The sequence below is a fragment of the Budorcas taxicolor genome, chromosome 4 (assembly GCF_023091745.1).
Source record: "Budorcas taxicolor isolate Tak-1 chromosome 4, Takin1.1, whole genome shotgun sequence".
NCBI lineage: Eukaryota > Metazoa > Chordata > Mammalia > Artiodactyla > Bovidae > Budorcas > Budorcas taxicolor.
Genome location: NC_068913.1, coordinates 10,080,003 through 10,099,615, shown reverse-complemented (window position 1 = coordinate 10,099,615; position 19,613 = coordinate 10,080,003). Strand labels below are relative to the sequence as shown.

The 19,613-nt window shown below is 41.2% G+C and overlaps 1 protein-coding gene across 1 annotated transcript in view; it reads right to left on the bottom strand.

Annotated features, from left to right (window-relative positions):
- CDK14 (cyclin dependent kinase 14) overlaps window positions 1–19,613 on the bottom strand; it is a 664,071-nt gene that overhangs the window by 469,991 nt on the left and 174,467 nt on the right. Inside the window, exon 4 of the mRNA XM_052638676.1 lies at window positions 17,426–17,520. Within this exon, the coding sequence (XP_052494636.1) occupies window positions 17,426–17,520 (95 nt within the window). The remainder of the gene's footprint in view (window positions 1–17,425; window positions 17,521–19,613) is intronic.

Here is a 19,613-nt window from a genome sequence, read left to right as displayed (position 1 = left end):
TAAAAGACGCTTGCTCCTTGGAAGAAAAGTTATGATCAATCTAGACAGCATATTAAAACGCGAGACATTACTTTGCCAACAAAGGTCCATCTAGTCAAAGCTATGGTTTTTCCTGTGGTCATATATGGATGTGAGAGTTGGACTATAAAGAGAGCTGAGTGCCGAAGAATTGATGCTTTTGAACTGTGGTGTTGGAGAAGACTCTTGAGAGTCCCTTGGACTGCAAGGAGATCCAAACAGTCCATCCTAAAGGAGATCAGTCCTGGGTGTTCATTGGAAGGACTGATGCTAAAGGTGAAACTCCAATACTTTGGCCACCTGATGCAAAGAACTGACTCATTTGAAAATACCCTGATGCTGGGAAAGATTGAAGGCAGGAGGAGAAGGGGATGACAGAGGATGCAATGGTTCGGTGGCATCATTTGACTCAACGGACATGAGTTTGAGAAAACTCTGAGAGTTGGTGATGGACAGGGAGGCCTGGCGTGCTGCAGTCCATGGGGTCGCAGAGTCGGACACAACTGAGCGACTGCACTGAACTGAACATTGCTTATTTTCTTCTTTTTAACCCTGATCTTAAACATCCCAACCATGAGGACTTCCTTGGTGGTCCAATGGTTAATAGTTCACTTTCCAATGCAGGGGGTACAGGCCCAATGCCTGGTCAGAGGGCTAAGATCCAACATGTCTCCTGACCAGAAAACCAAAACATGAAACAGAAGCAACACGCAACAAACTCCCCAAGGACTTTAGTAACAGTCCACGTCAAAAAAGAGATCCAAACCACTAATAATCTGAGGCTATTAACTTTATTGAGAGGACAGGATTAATCAAGCAAGCATTCAAATATTATGCTCATACCTTACTCAATACTTTGGCCACCTGATGTGAAGAACTGACTCATTGGAAAAAATCCTGATGCTGGGAAAGACTGAAGGCAGGAGGAGAACGGGATGACAGAAGATGAGATGGTTGGACAGCATCACCAACCCGATGGACATGAATTTGAATAAGCTCCAGGAGTTGGTGGTGGACAGGGAAGCCTGGCGTGCTGCAGTCCATGGGGTCACAAAGAATCGGACACAACTGAGTGACTGAACTGAACTGAAATGAAGGAGAAAGTATGACTCAATTAAACAGGAGACTTGAAAAAACAGAAAGATTAACTCGTTTTTGGATAGATGGAATGACTCCAACTCTTCGATACAGTAAGAAAGTATCAGACGAGAAGCTGAGACACAAGTTTTCAGTGAAGAAATTTTACTACTCAGAGCTATAAACCTGCACCTATCTTTCAACCTGTCAACTCCACTTTCTTCAACTTTCAAAGAAAATCTCTACTACAACCTCTTTGCACTTTCTTTTCATATATATACACAAAGCTCAACATTCAGAAAACGAAGATCATGGCATCTGGTCCCATCACTTCATGGGAAATAGACGGGGAAACAGTGGAAACAGTGTCAGACTTTATTTTGGGGGGCTCCAAAATCACTGCAGATGGTAATTGCTGCCATGATATTAAAAGATGGTTACTCCTTAGAAGAAAAGTTATGACCAACATAGATAGCATATTGAAAAGCAGAGACATTACTTTGCCGACTAAGGTCTGTCTAGTCAAGGCTATGGTTTTTCCTGCGGTCATGTATGGATGTGAGAGCTGGACTGTGAAGAAGGCTGAGCTTCGAAGAACTGATGCTTTTGAACTCTGGTGTTGGAGAAGACTCTTGAGAGTCCCTTGGACTGCAAGGAGATCCAACCAGTCCATTCTGAAGGAGATTAGCCCTGGGATTTCTTTGAAAGGAATGATGCTGAAGCTGAAGCTCCAGTACTTTGGCCACCTCATGTGAAGAGTTGACTCATTGGAAAAGACTCTGATGCTGGGAGGGATTGGGGGCAGGAGGAGAAGGGGACGACCCAGGATGAGATGGCTGGATGGCATCACGGACTTGATGGACGTTGAGTCTGAGTGAACTCCGGGAGTTGCTGATGGACAGGGAGGCCTGACGTGCTGCAATTCATGGGGTTGCAAAGAGTCGGACACGACTGAGCGACTGAACTGAACTGATATGAATATCTGTATATTAATATGCTATATGAATATATATAATACAAGGGAAAAGTTTTGACACATATAAAGGGAAATAAAACTATACAGGCTAATTACTAAGTAGCTACTAACACTGTCTCTACATAGAAATCTGGCCATGTCAGCTTCAGCACAGCTTCCCAGGTGGCTCAGTGGTAAAGAATCCGTCTATCAATGCAGGAGATGCAGGTTTGATCCCTGGGTTGGGAAGATCCCCTGAAGAAGTGAAGTGAAGTGGCTCAGTCGTGTCCGACTCTTTGCGACCCCACGGACTGTACCCTACCAGGCTCCTCTGTCCATGGGATTTTCCAGGCAAGAGCACCGGATTGGGGTGCCATTTCCTTCTCCAGGGGATCTTCCCAACCCAGGGATCGAACCCGGGTCTCCCGCATTGTAGGCAGACTCTCTACCGTCTGAGCCACCAGGCAAATCACTGCATTATTCTTGCCTGGAAAATTCCATGGACAGAGGAGCCTGGCAGGCTACAATCCAGGGGGTTCACAAAGAGTCAAACACAGCTGAGTGACTGAGCATGCACGTAGCTTCAGTAATTGTGTCTGTGATGAAGCATCACCCACATAAGCATACTTATTAGGCAAAATAACCCTAACTACAGTTGTTCTCCCCAGGTCTTATTACTTAAGCAAGCTTCTGTTTTAACAGATGAGTCAACGCAAGTTAGCTCAAGTCATGTCAAGCATTCTAAAAATGATTTGAAATTAATCAAGTCACCTGAAAACTGGTGAACAAATATATTTTAAAAAGTACCTGCTTAGATACTAACACAAAAGGAAGTGACTAAATATAAGAACAAGGCCCATGAAACTTTGACAAGACTTTCAAAGGATGTAATAGGTATAGAGAATCGTTTTCTCCTCTTAATTCTAGGTTGGAATGCCAAACTACATTCATAGCTGGTGCTGGGAATACACTTTGAGTACAGGTTCAAGGGTATTGAATTTCTGATTTACTCAAAAACCTATTTGAAAGCATTTTATTTTGTTAAGGTACAATTCTTACTACCATATTAGTTGCTCCATTATTTATGAGAAGGATAAAAGGGCTATAAAGGTGCTGGCAGATTGGGAGTTATGTCTGCCATATGAAAAGAATTTTTAAAAAGTGGTAAGAGAAATTGGTGCCATGAAACCTTGGTCTGTGGTTCACAATGAAAAGGGTGCAATGAGATGGAAACCTTGTCCAAAATAAACGTATCCAATAGAAAACAAAAGGGAACAGTGAGAGTTCTATTTCATGCAGGCACCTACTATTTGGAAGGCCATAAACCACTTGGGTGAAATACAGGGAAAAATAACTATGGTGTCACTGTTGAGTTGCCCACAATAGTGGAGAATACAAATGATAAATGAAAATGACCCAGAGGAAAGATATAAGAATCATGGGGAAAAAATGGCTAAGTACCCCTAGCGTTGATCATTAACAAGGAATAGAGTGATCATGGATAACACAGATGTTTTAAAATATTTTTCTTTATTTATTCGTTTATTTGGCTGTGCCAGGTCTTAGCTGCAGCATGTGAGCGCCTAGCTGTGGCATGTGCGAGCTTAGCTCCCTGACCAGGGACTGAACTAGGACCCCCTGCATTGGGAGCGTATAATCTTATCCACTGGACCACCAGGAAGCATAGCATAGATTTTAAGAAAACAGACTTCAAAATACTCCCCTCACACACCCTGCAAAATGAAAGGAGATAGAAATTAAGAACTTGGCTCTGCAGTTGGACTGACCAGCTCCGTCACTGAGCCATGCAATCGTGGACAAGTTACTCAAACTTTACGGACCTCAGTTTCTACATCTGTAAAACAAGAAAGTAACCTCATTTCAAAGCTTTTCTAGTATTGTTAATAGAAACAAAGAAAAAAGTAATGGCCAACATTCATTTAACATGTGAGACACAGTTATAGACACTCCAAAGGTATTCATTCATAGACACTCTTCAAAACCATGTGAAACCAATTTCATTATCAGCCCTACTTTCACAGATGAGAAAATCAGGCTTAACCCAGTGTTCAAGAAACATAAACTTTATATCATGACCCTAATTACCAAGAGATAGGCAGCATCAAAAAATAGAAGATTCACATAAATCGGTATTATTTTCAAATCCTAACTAGTACCAGTGAAGAAACATTGGCCAAGAAGAGAAACCAATGGGCCACACAGAAAGTTCAATAATGTATCTGAATTTTTAAAGGACACAAATAAAAGGCGAAGAGATATTTAAGAAGGATCATGTTCTCATGGGCTTCCCTGCTGGCTCAGATGGTAAAGAATATCTGCCTGCAATGTAGGAGACCTGGGGTTCAATCCCATCCCCTGGAGAAGGAAATGGCAACCCACTCCAATATTCTTGCCTGGAGAATTCCATGGACAGAGGAGCCTGGTGGGTACAATCCACGGGCTAGCAAAGAGCCAGCCATAACTGAGCAACTAACACTTTCATGTTCTCATGTGTCTAAGTCCAAAATGAGACAAAGCCGGTAAGGAAAACAATGATTTCAGGAAAACAATGATTTCAGACCTATGTACTATCAGAATAAGAAAGGGCAAGACCAATCGTCAGTGACATACGAATGAAGTTCAAGTGACAGAGAAGAGAGCACCTCAAATTTCTGCATCCAGAATACATTGTAAGTGATCCTTTAATCAATTCCTCTCTCCCTTTTTACTGGCTCCTTTATTATAATCTATACACACACTCAGCTCCTTCCCATTTAGTTTAAAGCCAAAACATCAAAAACACGTTTGCCCTTTCTCCTTGTTTTTTCTTTTCCATGTTCTCATTGGCCATTTGTGTCCATTTTGTTAGGCTGTTTTCCATGTTCTTTAGCCATTTGAAATTTTGCTACTTTTTTTCTTATTTTTCAAGAATTTTTTTTATAATAATATTGCTTTTATTAATACCACACATAGCATTTTACATATAAAACATAATATATAGCCACTCTTACTACGGCTATATTCCTAAGTTGTCATGTATTTTCTATACTAGTTTAAAATTTTTTGAATAATAAATTATAAATCTTATAAATGATTTTCAAAGTACATAGAGTAGAAGATAAAGTCTAAAAATATCAGCAGAAATCATGTTAGCTATATTTATTCCCGTTCTTATATCCCAGTTATAGCTATTATTTTTAAGATTTAGTTTTATCTGGAGGATAATTGCTTTAAAATGTTGTGTTGGTTTCTGCTGTATAACAACACGAATCAGCTATAAGTATACACATATCCCCTCCCTCTTGAACCTCCCTCCCACCCCACCCCTATCCTACCCCTCTAGGTTGTCACAAAGCACTTTCGCCCTTTCTTCTTACTCTCCTTTCCTCCCCTGCCTCACCCCTCAAAAGAACTGCCTGCAGAGGTCCCTGGTGATCCCGTGAGTTAGGACACCAAGCTCCCAATCGGAGGCACAGGTTCGATCCCTGGTCAGGGAACTAAGATACCACATGTGGCATGACCCCCCCCCCCCAAAAAAAAGAGCTTGCATTTCACCCTCCATTCTCCCCCTTCTCCCTTCAACCAAAGAAATTAGGTCTTCAGCCCTCATCAGTCCCCTACACACACTCAAGAAACACCTTCCTCATTGTAAATGTCACGGGTTCTTTCCAGGACTCTTCTGATTTGCCTTCGCCAAATATCTGATACCATCATCCACACTTTTCAGCGGCTCTCATCCTTCCTTGGCACTTGGCTGGTTTTCTTACTCTTTCTCCTAGCAATCCCTTTCACAGTCTTTGGTTCTTCCTTTGTCCAACTCTATTAACACTCTATTTTTTCATCCCTTCTATTTTACCCAGAGAAGAGACAGACTCAGTTTTAATTTAATCCTCCTCTAGGCTTCCCTTTGGGCACAGTCCCAGATGCCCTCGACTCTCCAGAGCTTGACACTGAGACTCTCCCAGGACACGAATCGGGGGAGTGGGCGGAGGCGCGTCACTCTGCTTAACCGAGTCCACTGCCTTCCCATTAGGAACTCAGCTTCCTCTGGGACCCCCAGTAGGCCTTGTTTGCAACATTGATTTGGTTTCCCAGTATCTCCATTTCCTTCTTCTTTCTCCTAGGAGGTCTGATCAGACATAGAACAAAGGCCTTTGGTTCCTTTTCCTCTGGGGGTTTTTTGTCTGTCGCTACCTGCGCTGCCTACCAAGCTGCTTCAAAATTATATCCCTTGTCTCACCCATCAGGCCAATTAGGAATGACGTCTATCTTATTCTCAGTGAGTTATAACAGGGCTTTCAACTGGTAACCAAAGTTCCTAGTGTTTACAATCCTCCTTCCTCTCAGTCAATGCTGGTGGATCTGTAGGATCATTTATTTAAATCCCTTAAAACAGAGATAGTTAAAACCACAGCAAATCCCAGGGAGACCATTTCAAACTAGAAACAGAATTATGCTTTAAATTTTCAAAGAATTTGTTTTACAGGGATATATATATATATATATATCTGTCTCCTTGAACCCTAGAAGGAAGGGAGCACATATTTGCTTGGAATCAACCATTAAGCATGAGAAATGTCTCATGCTTGGGATGTTTAAAATAATTTCCTGTCTGAGATTTGTTGAGCTCAGAATATTTTTCTTCATAAAAGCCGCTGAGCTTGTATTATCTTTTCCATTTCCAAATTTTACTGACAAAGGTAGATAACACTCTCCGGTTAATTATAACGGAGCAACAAACAAGAACCTGAAGTTGGAGGATTCCCTGGTGGTCCAGGAGTTAAGACTCCACGCTTCTACCACAAGAGGCATGGGTTCGATCCCTGGTCAGGAAACTCAGATCCCACATGCCAGAGGGTACACCAACCCCAAAAGAAAACAAGAGCCTGAAGCTGAAATTCAGGGGCAACTCAAGCATACAGAAGGAAAGAATCAGATCAAACCCCTGACCTATCAGATCTTGTAATCCTTAAAAGTCACCCCAAATCAACAGGGTCTACAATCCAATTTTGCTTCAATTACTCTATACAATTTGTAGTCTGAAACCGTCAAGTACATGACATATCTCCATTATTATAATTGCTCCTAATGGTATAGTGAGGGCTTCTCAGGTGGTGCTAGTAATAAAGAATCTGTCTGCCAGTGCAGGAAATTCAAGAGAGTCAGTTTCGATCCCTAGGTTGAGAAGATCCCCTGGAAGAGGGCATGGCAACCCACTCCAGATTCTTGCCTGAAGAATCCCATGGATAGAGGAGCCTGGCGGGCCATAGGGTCGCAGAGTCGGACTCGACTGATGTGATGCACATAATGGTTTAATATACTCTTTTTGTACACATCAGTGCTAAACAGACAGTCAGCATTTGACTAAAACTCATTGACAGTAAAAACTATTAGCTTTGGGCTCTAAAAGCTCCTGATTTCACCCAAGCCCCAGCTTACTCATTAATGCATGTTTCAAATGTCCATTATTTCTCTTGCCTTGAGTGGCTCTGAGCCTGTGTTTTATGGCATGAGTAGTAAGGGATCTGGGTAAGTCATATGAGTTTTAGACTGATCAGTTGCTGTCTCACCAAAGTCCTGAAGTCCAGCCTCCATACCTTGCTGTCCAAGAGCGTGTGCTATACCTAAAACTCACTAATTAGCCATGAAGCTTTTTAAATCAATTGACAAATCTCCATTAGAGGTTCAATGATAATCACAAACAATTCAAAAAATCTCCAAGGTTCACTGCAATTGATGCTTCTAAATACTCAACTGGATTCCACAGTAAAATACTGTAAAGGAATTTTGTTTTTTTGGCAAAATGTTTTGTCAAGTTCTAGAGGAATAAAGCACTACGTAAGAAGGATGCTCACATATTCTGTCATCCAAATGGAGACAGTGAATAGTAAAAAACACTGAGTTAGCAAAAATGAGCACTATAAATAATTACACAAAGATAGGAAGCATAAATCAGGACTGTCCCAAGCAAACCAGGACATAAGATCCTCCTTTCCAAAAAGCACCTTACACCAAAACATCTTTGTCCCACTTGGGAATATGATATAAAATGAGTGAGGGTAATCCAAAAAGCAGTAAATGAAAAGACAAGTGAAAGAACTCTGTGCAAAGGTAAGAGTAAAGATTGAATTCCAGACTAAAATGAAATCCAGGCAGTATTGTGAGGTATTAAAACATGGCCCAAAGAGTCTTTGACAATTTTCACTGAGAAGTGCAGTCTGTATCCCCTTCCCTTGAATCTGGTCTCTTTAAACGGTTAATGGATAAAGCTGACAGTGACCCCTCCAGTGCTGGGCATGGGTCTTATCATGTAGGCTGCTTCCACTTTCTACATTTTGTTGTTGTTCAGGGCATCTATTCCTTGCTAATATTCCTTCTTGCTTCATCTATGCGTTACTGACAGACAGATGGGTCCTGAAGTCTCCAGTTACTACAGGGAATTTGCCTATCAATCCCTTTAGTTGTATCAGTTTTGCCTCATGTATTTTGACACTTCATTGTCAGATACATAGACTTTAAGAACTTTTGTGTCTTTTTTAGAAAACTGACCTCTCTATCATTACGGAATGCCCCTCTTTATCCCTGATGATCTTTTAGAATCATCAGAAGTGTCTGCTTAGTCTGAAATGAATATCACTAATTCCAGCTTTCTTTTAATTACAGTTAGCATGGTACATTTTTCTCTCTCACTTTATTTTTAACCTGAGTCTTCATACCTAAGGTGGGTTTTTGATAAAGAACATATAGTTAGTTTGATCTTGTTTTTTATCGAGTTTGACAATCTCTGTCTTTCAACTGGAGTATTTAGACCAATTACATTCAAAGTGATTTTCATATAAGTGCACTAATATCTATCTTGTTTGTAACTGTTTTCTATTCATTGCTTTTTCCTTTTCCTTCTTCTTTTTCTGGCCCCTCTTATTGAGCATTTTAGATAATTCCATTTTATATCCACTTAGTGAATAATAAATAGACCCCTCATTTCCCGGTTCAGCTGTGAAAAATGACACTATATGGAACAGGTACAACCCTTCCCCGTCTAGCCCTTCGCAATAGCAGGTTCATAAGCAAAATAAATGGCAGCTGCTGTTTTAACTCTCTAGGCTTTGAGATAGTTCATTTTGCAGTCATATATAAGCAGAACATTCCTAAGACTATCCTCAAGTCCTTGACAACTTTTCAAAGCTCAAATCATACCAACCTCCCCTGAACTCCCAGTCACCTGGGGCTCTCTGAGTCTGTAGAAAACACCAAGCTCTTCTCAGAGTCTGACATGAAACTCTCTTGTCCCTGATCTTTACTTGGTTGGTTATATCTCCTCCTTCAGATTTAAGTGTAAATGTCCCCTCATCAGCAAGGCTTCCACTGGCCATTCATCTAAGGCAGACGCACTGCTCACCGCTGTCCCTGACATAAACATAGAAGCCACCACCCTCTACCTTAATTATTTCTCCTAGCTCACTTTTCCTTTATGTGATTTTAAATTATATCTGCTGTAATTTGTCTGCTGACTTGGGGCTTTCCAGGTGGCGCGATGGTAAAGAATCCACCTGTCAACACAGGAAATGCAACAGCCGTGGGTTCAATCCCTGGGTCAGGAAGATCCCCTGGAGAAGGAAGCAGCAGAATACTTCTCCAGTATTCTTGCCTAGGAAACCCCATGGAGAGAGGAGCCTGGTGGGCTACAGTCCATAGGCTTGCAAAAAAGTCAGACACAGCTGAGCAATGAGCACACAGGCTGCTGACTTGAGTCATTTTTGCCTTCCCCACTAGATAGGCCCCACAGAAAGCAAAACTCAGTTTGATCCAACATTAAGGAGAAGGGGGTGACAGGATGAGATGGTTGGATGGCATCACTGACTCAGTGGACATGAGTGTGAGCAAACTCTGGGAGATAGTGAAGGACAGGGAAGCCTGGCCTGCTGCAGCCCGCAGGGTCACGAGAGTCAGACACGACTTAGCAACTGAACAACAACAACATATCCACTGCTTGGCCCATAACACCAACCTCGGTACCAGCTTAGTAAATGTCTCCAATGGAAAGAGCTCTTTTAAATGGGCAATGCCTCTATACATCGGAGAAGGCAATGGCACCCCACTCCAGTACTCTTGCCTGGAAAATCCCATGGATGGAGGAGCCTGGAGGGCTACAGTCCATGGGGTCGCTAAGAGTTGGACACAACTGAGAGACTTCACTTTCACTTTTCACTCTCATGCATTGGAGAAGGAAAAGGTAACCCACTCCAGTGTTCTTGCCTTTAGAATCCCAGGGACGGGAGCCTGGTGGGCTGCCGTCTATGGGGTCGCGACTGAAGCGACTTGGCAGCAGCAGCAGCCTCTATACATTCCTTGTTGAGACCAGGGTTTCTCAGATTTGGCACTACTGATACTTTGGGCCAAACAATTCTTTGTTGCGTGAGACTGTCCTGTTCATTTGTACCATGTTTCACAACACCCATGGCCTCTCGATGCCAATAACACCACTACCACTCCCCGAGTTATGAAAACAGAAATGTCTCCAGGCATCAGCAAACGCATCCTGGTTTAAACTAAAAGGATGGCAATGATAATAAAGCAACTCAGGAATGTGGCTTTGCTTTAAACTGAAACCAATCTTATCATGATGTCATTCCGAGCCCTCCTCAAAAACCACTTAAGCTGAACTACAAGAGAGAGAGTCTAAAAGCCCTGACATTATGATAATTGGATATTCTACACTAACTCTTTCAAAGGATTCCTAATTTCCAAAGAATGCCTCCGTTTTCACTAGCCAGACTACAACCCTAAAGACAGGAAATATCACTGGTTATTTTGAGGGTCTCCTAATCAAAGAACCCTGATAATGAAAATGGCTTACAGAGGCCATCACTAAAATATTGTTTAATAGGAAAGCTATCCCCGTGCAGTGTAGTCTAATGCTTGAAATCATGCTTCTTGCTTAAACAATATCCTCATTGTCACTTTTGTCAAAAAGATTAGGTATTGTTTGTGTATCTGCTGCAAACTAAAGGAAACCAGCTGTGCCCGCGAACCAGCTTGCAATGCCTTGCATTCTTCTTCCAAAGGAAGTCTGGGCTGAGTCTGCAATCTGAAAAGGCTTTAAGATTTTGAAAACTAAAATTAGTAGATGTCGGTGGGTGGGCTGTTATCCTCCTCGGACTAGGTAAGGATAAAAAACTCTACTTTTCCAACGTTCATCTGTACACAAGGAGCCCCCTATTTGGAAATTACATGGTGCCAACTCCATTCATTCCATTTTTAATCCAGTGTCTCTTGGTGTATGCTATAATACCGTACTTTGTGCATTAAATTACAAAACTAACACGGACTGTATTATCATAGCACACTGCCGTTTTTCATACCATGTGACGAATACTGCGCTTACAGGCTTGATCTGTGAAGTGAGCTGTGACGAGAAGCCTATGGACCCAAAGTCAAAAAGAAATCCGAGCGGACCTAATGAGAAACGGAGAGCAGCAGAGCCCATAAAATGTGATCACATTCGCCTCTCTTCCGTAGTTTCTGTTTGAGGGTAGATAACCTCTCAGGATGTTGAAAGTCAGTAAGACAGTCCGGGTGTCAACACTGAAGACGAGAACCTCAGTGAACCCGGAGTCCAGTGCTCTCCATCTGGGGATTTCTGACTTTTCGACTGCTTCACACTCTGCTGATAGTGTTTCAGTGGAGCTGACCTTCAGGGCCCAGCAGTGAGAGCCACCCCCTCTTTAATCTCACATATTCTGAAAAGGTGGTTAAGTGCCACTGCCTTTCTTCTTGCTACTGCTTAGTTTAATTAACAGCATTTCTTCCCCCTATTTCTCCTGGGCCTTTGAAGAGCTCTTTGAAGCGTATTTAGTACGGTTCAGCCTTGGTTTGGCTGTAGTCTCTCAATTTATGAGGTCATTGATTTCAAGTTCAATTATTCGGCACAAATTGGCAGAAACAAATGCTAAAAGAAGACTGGCATTTTCAATCACGTAAGTCTCGTGTTACAAAAAATGAGCAAATTCCTCCATTGTTCCTTCCTATTGACCTCTGAGATAACGATTCAGAGCTGGCACAAACCAGCGTGGGCAGGCTTCTCTGTCGAGCGGGCTCCTGCAGGAGGAAGGTTTTGGTATCTTCACCTCAATAGAAACTGAAGACAAGCGGGAAAAAAAAAAAGACCAGAAATCAGGAGCATCCATGGGATGACTAAGTCCCGTACTCTTAATTCCAGAGACAGAACGAGAGAACAGAGTTTCTCTTCCTCTAAATGACACGAGAAGTATGAGAACATCAAAAGCAAGCAGCAACGGAACTTCCCTGGTGGTTCGAGGGCTAAGACTCCATGCTCCCAGCGCAGCGGGCCCGGCTTCCCGCTGCATGCCGCGGCTAAAACAGTACCGCAACAGAGAGCTGAGGCAGCCAAATGAAGAAATGCATTAATTTAAAAACAAGCAGCTACAGTCTCCATCCTCTCTAGGTAAAATAGGAAGGAAGGAAAAGAGAGGAGTCTGGAATCTGTCCCAGGCAAGAGTGAAGGTTCCTACCATTCACGGCAGGGGGTGGAAGCCGGGAAAACTCAAGCATCCGGGGTGAGGCGGAGACACGGGTGCACCCCCCAAGCAGATCCCAGCGCAGTGAGGAACACACAAGCCCACCACACTCCAAGTCTGGGAGCTGAAGTGGCTGGCGCTCACAGCTCCTACCTACAACAGGCAGCCATGCCTGAGCTCACCCATGAACAACCCACCAACCCTTTCAAGTTCTATTGCTTATGCCAACCCCATGTTAACAGTCAAACACAACACTCGTGCTTTTATGAAACTTTGCACAATAATTCAATAAAGCAGCTTGCTTTTACTTTATGGCCTCAGGCTTTAACAGACTTTGTAAAGAGTCTGGTAACAAAGAGTGAAAATGTCATTGTATGTGGCTAGAGGACCAAGTCCCATATGAAAACTCTCCCAAGGAGTCCTACAAATAACACACAGCGATGAGGGAGGCTGGATTTAAAAGCACATGAGGCTATGAATTCAACCAGTCACCACTGGAGAGAATAAATACTTTACTCAACATTTTTCTTTTTGAAATTTCACACCATTTCCCCTGGGCCTTTCTGACTGCATTCTAGCTTATATAGAAAATACTATGGATCTATATGTAAATAGATAGATAGATAGATACTGTGGCCACTTAATGCAAAGAGCCAACTCATTTGAAAAGACCCTAATCCTTCGAAAGATTGAGAGCAAGAGGAGAAGGGAGCGACAGAGGTTGAGATAGCTGGATGGCATCACTGACTCAAGAGACATGAATCTGAACAAACTCTGGGAGATAGTGAAAGACAGGCAAGTCTGGCAAGCTGCAGTTTACGGGGTCACGGAGTCAGACACCACTTAGTGACTAAGCAACAATAACAACATTCTAACTTATACAGAGTTCTTTATAGTATATGGACCATCTCCCTTCAAAACTGTTGATTCCTGAGGGCAGAATCTGTATCTAAGTTTCTTTCCATCCACCTACAGCATAGAAAGAGCATAAAAACAACATCATGAACACTCACCATTAGTTTTAAAAACTCAAAAAATGTTAACACGTCTCTGAATGTGCAAAAGTCTTTTGGAAAACAGATGATTTCAAGGTGCTGAACTAAAGATATCTTTAAATGCCACAAGTTTTAAAATGTAGAGTATTATACACTGCATGATTTTTTTAAATCCTATATTAAATGTTACAGGGATTTAGAAGAGAGAGCAAAACCAGGAAATCAAACCAGGAAAAAGATTAGTAGTAAGAGTGATGATAAACTGCCTCCCATCCCAAACATAAACACACATAAGCACAAAGAAAGTAATAAGAAGCTAGAAAACACTGGTTTCAAAACAAAACAAATCTCTACTCAAACATGGAACTGTGGGAGGTTCAAAACTTTTTTTTTTAAATAAGAAAACTTATTTGCGAGTGTTGTATGTTGAAATGGTTGCAGTTAACCAGCCACACTTTTTAGAGGCAAGTTCATTACCAAAAAGCTACATAGTATAGGAAGCTCAGACAACTTCTCCCCAGACTATGTACTGTTACAGGAATAAGAAACCCAAGAAAATTCAAGAGTAATAAAAAATCTTTCAATTTCTTCTCAGGTTTCTAAACAATGGCTAACAGCAACAGTATAAAGTCAAAAATTATACAAATCTTTTGATGGGGGGGATATTCTTTGCTTATTTTATTTGAACCATGAAATAAAAGATGACTTACATATACCATAAATGGAGATGGTAAAGAAGAATATTACCATGCACACTGATCCTAAATTAGTGAGGTCTGAAATGAATGAGTATTACGGATTCAGCTGTATCCTTCAAAAAAGATATGCTGAAGTTCTAAGTCCTAAATCCTCAGAAAGTGACCTTATAAGGACATAGCATCTTTACAGAAGTAGCCAAGCGAAAATGAGGTCATTATAGTGGGCCCTCATCCAAAATGACTGGCGTTCTTATAAAAAGGGGAAATTGGGATGTGGAGACAAACATGTTGAAAGAGAACACCATGTGAATATGAAGGCAGACATCAGGGTGGTACGGCAACGAGTCAGGAGTGCCAAAGATTGCTGGGACACCTCACGAGCTAGGGGACAGTCAAGGAACACACTCTGCCTTACAGCACCCGCCCTCAGACAGAGATCACCTCTGCCAATACCCTGATCTTAGCTCTAGCCTCCAGAACTAGGAGATGATCCATTTCTGTTGTTTAAGCCATGCTTAAGCTATGCTATTTATTTTGGCAGTCTAGCAAACTAATAAAATGAGCTCTATGGCAAATTCAAACTTGACATTTTACACATATGTAAAATGCTCATCATTCAAGTATCAGTGGTATCTCTACAAATGACAGGCAGCTTTATTGCAATATAACGGTAGCTGCTCTTGAGGATGATGCTAAAGATAATATTTAAAGATGGAAGCAAGAAGACTTCGCTAGTGATCCAGCGGGTAAGTCTCCCAAAGCAGGGGGCCTGGGTTTGATCTTTGGTCAAGAAACTAGATCCAATATGCCACAACTAAGACCCAGCACAGTCAAATAGATAAATTAAATAAACAATTAAAAAAAAAAAAGGAGGAAGTAGGGATGCAGACAGCTACGGGAGAGTGAGTAGTATTAGGACAAGGAACTCGACATTCAGTTGACTCTTTAAATTATGTAGTGCTTCAGAAGACACACCAAATTCAGCTGTCCAATGTTGCTAGATGCACGTGACTATTGTCCTTTGGCCTGACCTTGCAAATAAAGCAAGCAGCCTGTCATCTCCTAAAGCAGGTGAGTGGTCAGTGGATTCCATCTCCAGCTGGAGGAAATTAAATAGTACATGTTACCAGAGAGTTGTAAACTGCTCGAGAAATGCTGACAGGTTACACTGAAACCTGCTGGAGTGAAAAGTATTAACTGTCCAGAAGGATCCTTCTCAAAGGCTGTAGGTACTTAAAAAGCAGGCTTTGTTTTATTCAGGCATAATAAACAGAGAACGTTTCAACTATGTCTCAAGATTTTGTCACAAATCTTAAGCATCTGAGTTGTAATCTTGCACTTGGAAATCAGGTGAGCATATCTTCGGTGGGAAGGCACGGCAGGGATTGGTTTATTTCCATATAATGAAATACTATGTTTGCTTCAGTTTGATTCACAGTTAAAATAAGTCAGAGCATCTGGGAGAACCATCTGGAATACTTAAGCAGGACCAAGTCTTTCCAAGAAGACCTTATCCTGTGGAAGGACAATGGTTAGGAAAAGACGATCTCAAACCAGATAGACATGAGCCAAGACAAGCTCTGTCACTAATAACCTGTACGGACTTGGACAAGGGACTAACTTTCTCTAAGCACCAAGATGCCTGGTCCAGCAGAGATGGTATAATATAATAATGGGGCCTAGCTTACAGAGTGTTGTGAGGAGTAACTGAGACAATGAATATATCATACTTTACACAAAACAACTGCTTAATGCAGTATAGTTATCTTCACCTTCTTAACATCAAAGGTGCAAGTTATGTTTATACAGTAGAATACTATTTTTCCTTAGGAAAAAAAAACTTGGGACACAACCACTGTTGAAATTAACTCAACCAGTGAAGCCATTATCATGATATTCCATTATGCTCAAGTGACAGAATGAAGTCATCAACAGCCCTCTAGATTTTGTTATTTCATTCCCCATATTTTTTTCTTACTCAAAATTTATAAGGCTTGCAAAATTAACACTCAATTTTTGATCTACAGCATTCCTGAATTTCCATACTTACGTATCTTCCTTTATCAGGAATATTGCTTCACCTTAACTTAAAAACTATGAACAATGGTGTAAGACTACTTTCCAAGCCAAACAGTACCTCAATAAGCAAACAGTCAAAATTTCCAATTACAAGTTTAGAATGATCCTTCACAGAACTGACTTCTATAGCTCTTTGATAACTTACCTTAGTGAGTTAACTCAATTACTGCTAACTAATTCCTTAGTTGGAATTTCCTATCTTTCATAATGACTTAAAAGAGAGACAAAAACAAGTATAGTTTACACGCTACATGTTACCAGATACAGTTACTCAGTGTTGTTAATAAAAAAAAGGGAGAGGGAGGAGGCGTATCAGGAACATACAGAGGCAAGCTTCTGAAGAACCCAAATTTGTGGGATTCCCTGCCAGTCCAGGGGTTGGGGCTCTATGCTTCCACTGTAGCAGGCACGAGTTCAATTCCTGGTCAGGAATCCCACATGCCACTTACCAAGGCCAAAATAAATCATCAAATTAAATTAAATTTAAAATTACCTCATTTTTTAAAAAAATTTTAAAAAAGAATCCAATTCTGTGTCCTGATGCCAGGATAGCATGGGTGGAAGAAGAAGAGTTGCTTCTCTCTGTGGGAATACTTACAGCATGAGGTCAAAGGAGACAGGAAGAAACAGCTTGTAGTTTGTTAATTACCTCTGAAAGAGGGCGTAAAAGCTCGGTTTAAAAAGGTGCCAAGAATGGTCAATACATCTGACTCTGTGAAATCAGTCCTCTTATTCTTAAGCAAACCCTAAACCTCCAGAAGAAATTAATCACATCATTCACCTGGAAATGAATTCTCATTGGAGGGTTCCACCTCCAAGGAGAGAAAGAGAAAATAAAGATAGAGGAGGGGTAGGATAGAAAAGGGGAACTGGGCAAGTCTGCAAAACTTTGCTCACAGAAAAAAAAATTCTAATGATTTGTTAAAACAATGACAACAACAAATAACAGAAAACCTGAGGGAGCAAAGTCTATTGTATATGAAAATTATTTAAATACACTGTTATTTTATACTAAGAGAGCAGGCATACTTTCCATGGGAAATATTCAAAAATGAGTGGACTTACTTGCTTTTCCCTTTGTACACTGTAGCATAAGATCCTTCCCCTAGCTTTTCCAGTTTTTCATAGGAGTCAGCTTTTCCAAATTTGGGACTTGTTGGCTAAAAATGAAGCAGAGGGCAAACAAAACAGATTGTATCAAACTAATTAACAATAACCCAATTTTGCTAAAAATGTAGATTCTCTATCAGTTTTTAAATAACTCTTCTCTGATATAAGAATGTTTATTTTTAAAAACATAATAAATATTCAGGATACAAAACTAAGAAAATGCAAATGAACACAGTCTAGTTTAAATTTACCCATGATCTAATCACCAACAGGGAACCACCATCAGTGACTCTTCTTCTAGTGTTCTCTGTATGCTGATGAATGCTTTCTAACATTCATCACTACAGATCACACTACAGATACTGTTTCGTAACCTGCTTTTACCCCCTAAAAGGAATATTTTCCGTGTTATTATATAGTCTTCTAAATTGCGGCTGTTGCTCATCACTAACTCGTGTCTCACTCTGCAACCCCATGGACTGCAGCACACACTCCTCTGTCCTTCACCATCTCCCGGGGTTCACTTGAATTCATGTCCATTGAGTTGGTGATCCTATCCAACCATCTCATCCTCTGCCACCCCCTTCTTCCCCTTGCCTTCAATCTTTCCCAGCATCAGGGGCTTTTCCAATGAGTTGGCTCTTCATATCAGGTGGCCAAAGTACTGGAGCTTCAAGCTTCAGCATCATCCTTCCAGTGAATATTCAGGGTTGATTTCCTTTAGGATGGACTGGTGGGATCTCCTTTGAGACCACGAGACTCTCAAGAGTCCTCTCCAGCACCACAATTTGAATGCATCAATTCTTTAGTGCTTAGCTTTATGGTCCAGTTCTCACATCCATACATGACTACTAAATTAGGGGTTAAAACTAAATTAGGGAAAAACTAAATTAGGGGCTAAAAAATTTAGCCTACCACCTAGTTTTACATATCTCATAAACTTAAGAAAATGTTTTATATATTTTTAATGCAGAGGGAATCTAAAACAGAATAAAATTTCATAGCATGTGAAATTCTATGAAAATCAAGTTTTAGTGACCTAAAGTGTATTGGAACATTTGTTGTTTAAGTCGCTAAGTTGTGCTCTACTCTTTTGCAACTCCATGGACTGTAGCCTGCCAAGATCATCAGTCCACGGAAATTTCAGGCAAAAAATACTGGAGTGGGTTGCCATTTCCTTCTCCAGGGAATCTTCCAGACCCAGAGATGGAACCCAGGTCTCCTGCATTGGCAGGCAGATTCTTTCCCACTCCGCCACCAAGGAAGCCCATTATTGTAACACAGTCGCACTCATTCATTTACATATTGTCTTATGCTTTTTCAACTTCCCTGGTGGCTTAGAGGGTAAAGTGTCTGCCTACAATGTGGGAGACCCGGGTTCAATCCCTGGGTTGGGAAGATCTCCCGGAGAAGGAAATGGCAACCCACTCCAGTATTCTTGCCTGGAAAATCCCATAGACGGAGGAGCCTAGTAGGCTACAGTCCATGGGGTCACAAAGAGTCTGACACCACTGAGTGACTTCACTTTCACTTTTCACTTTTATGCGTTTCAAGCTACAGCAGAATTATAGTTACTATAAAGATCAAATAGCCAACAAAGCTGAAAATATTTACTACCTGACCCCTGTGATAAATCATGACTGTATAAAATTCAGTCATATAAAGTTACCCCTCTGATACCTTTTAGCAATAATACAAATAACCAAATACATTCAGATAACACTAGAGGTGATGGAATTCCAGTTCAGCTGTTTCAAATCCTGAAAGATGATGCTGTGAAAGTGCTGAACTCAATATGCCAGCAAATTTGGAAAACTCAGCAGTGGCCACAGGACAGGAAAAGGTCACTTTCCATTCCAGTCCCAAAGAAAGGCAATGCCAAAGAATGCTCAAACTACCGCACAGCTGCACTCATCTCACACGCTAGTAAAGTAATGCTCAAAATTCTCCAAGCCAGGCTTCAGCAATACATGAACCGTGAACTCCCTGTGTTCAAGCTGGTTTTAGAAAAGGCAGAAGAACCAGAGATCAAATTGCCAACATCCGCTGGATCATGGAAAAAGCAAGAGAGTTCCACAAAAACATCTACTTCAGCTTTATTGACTATGCCAAAGCCTCTGACTGTGTGGATCACAATAACTGT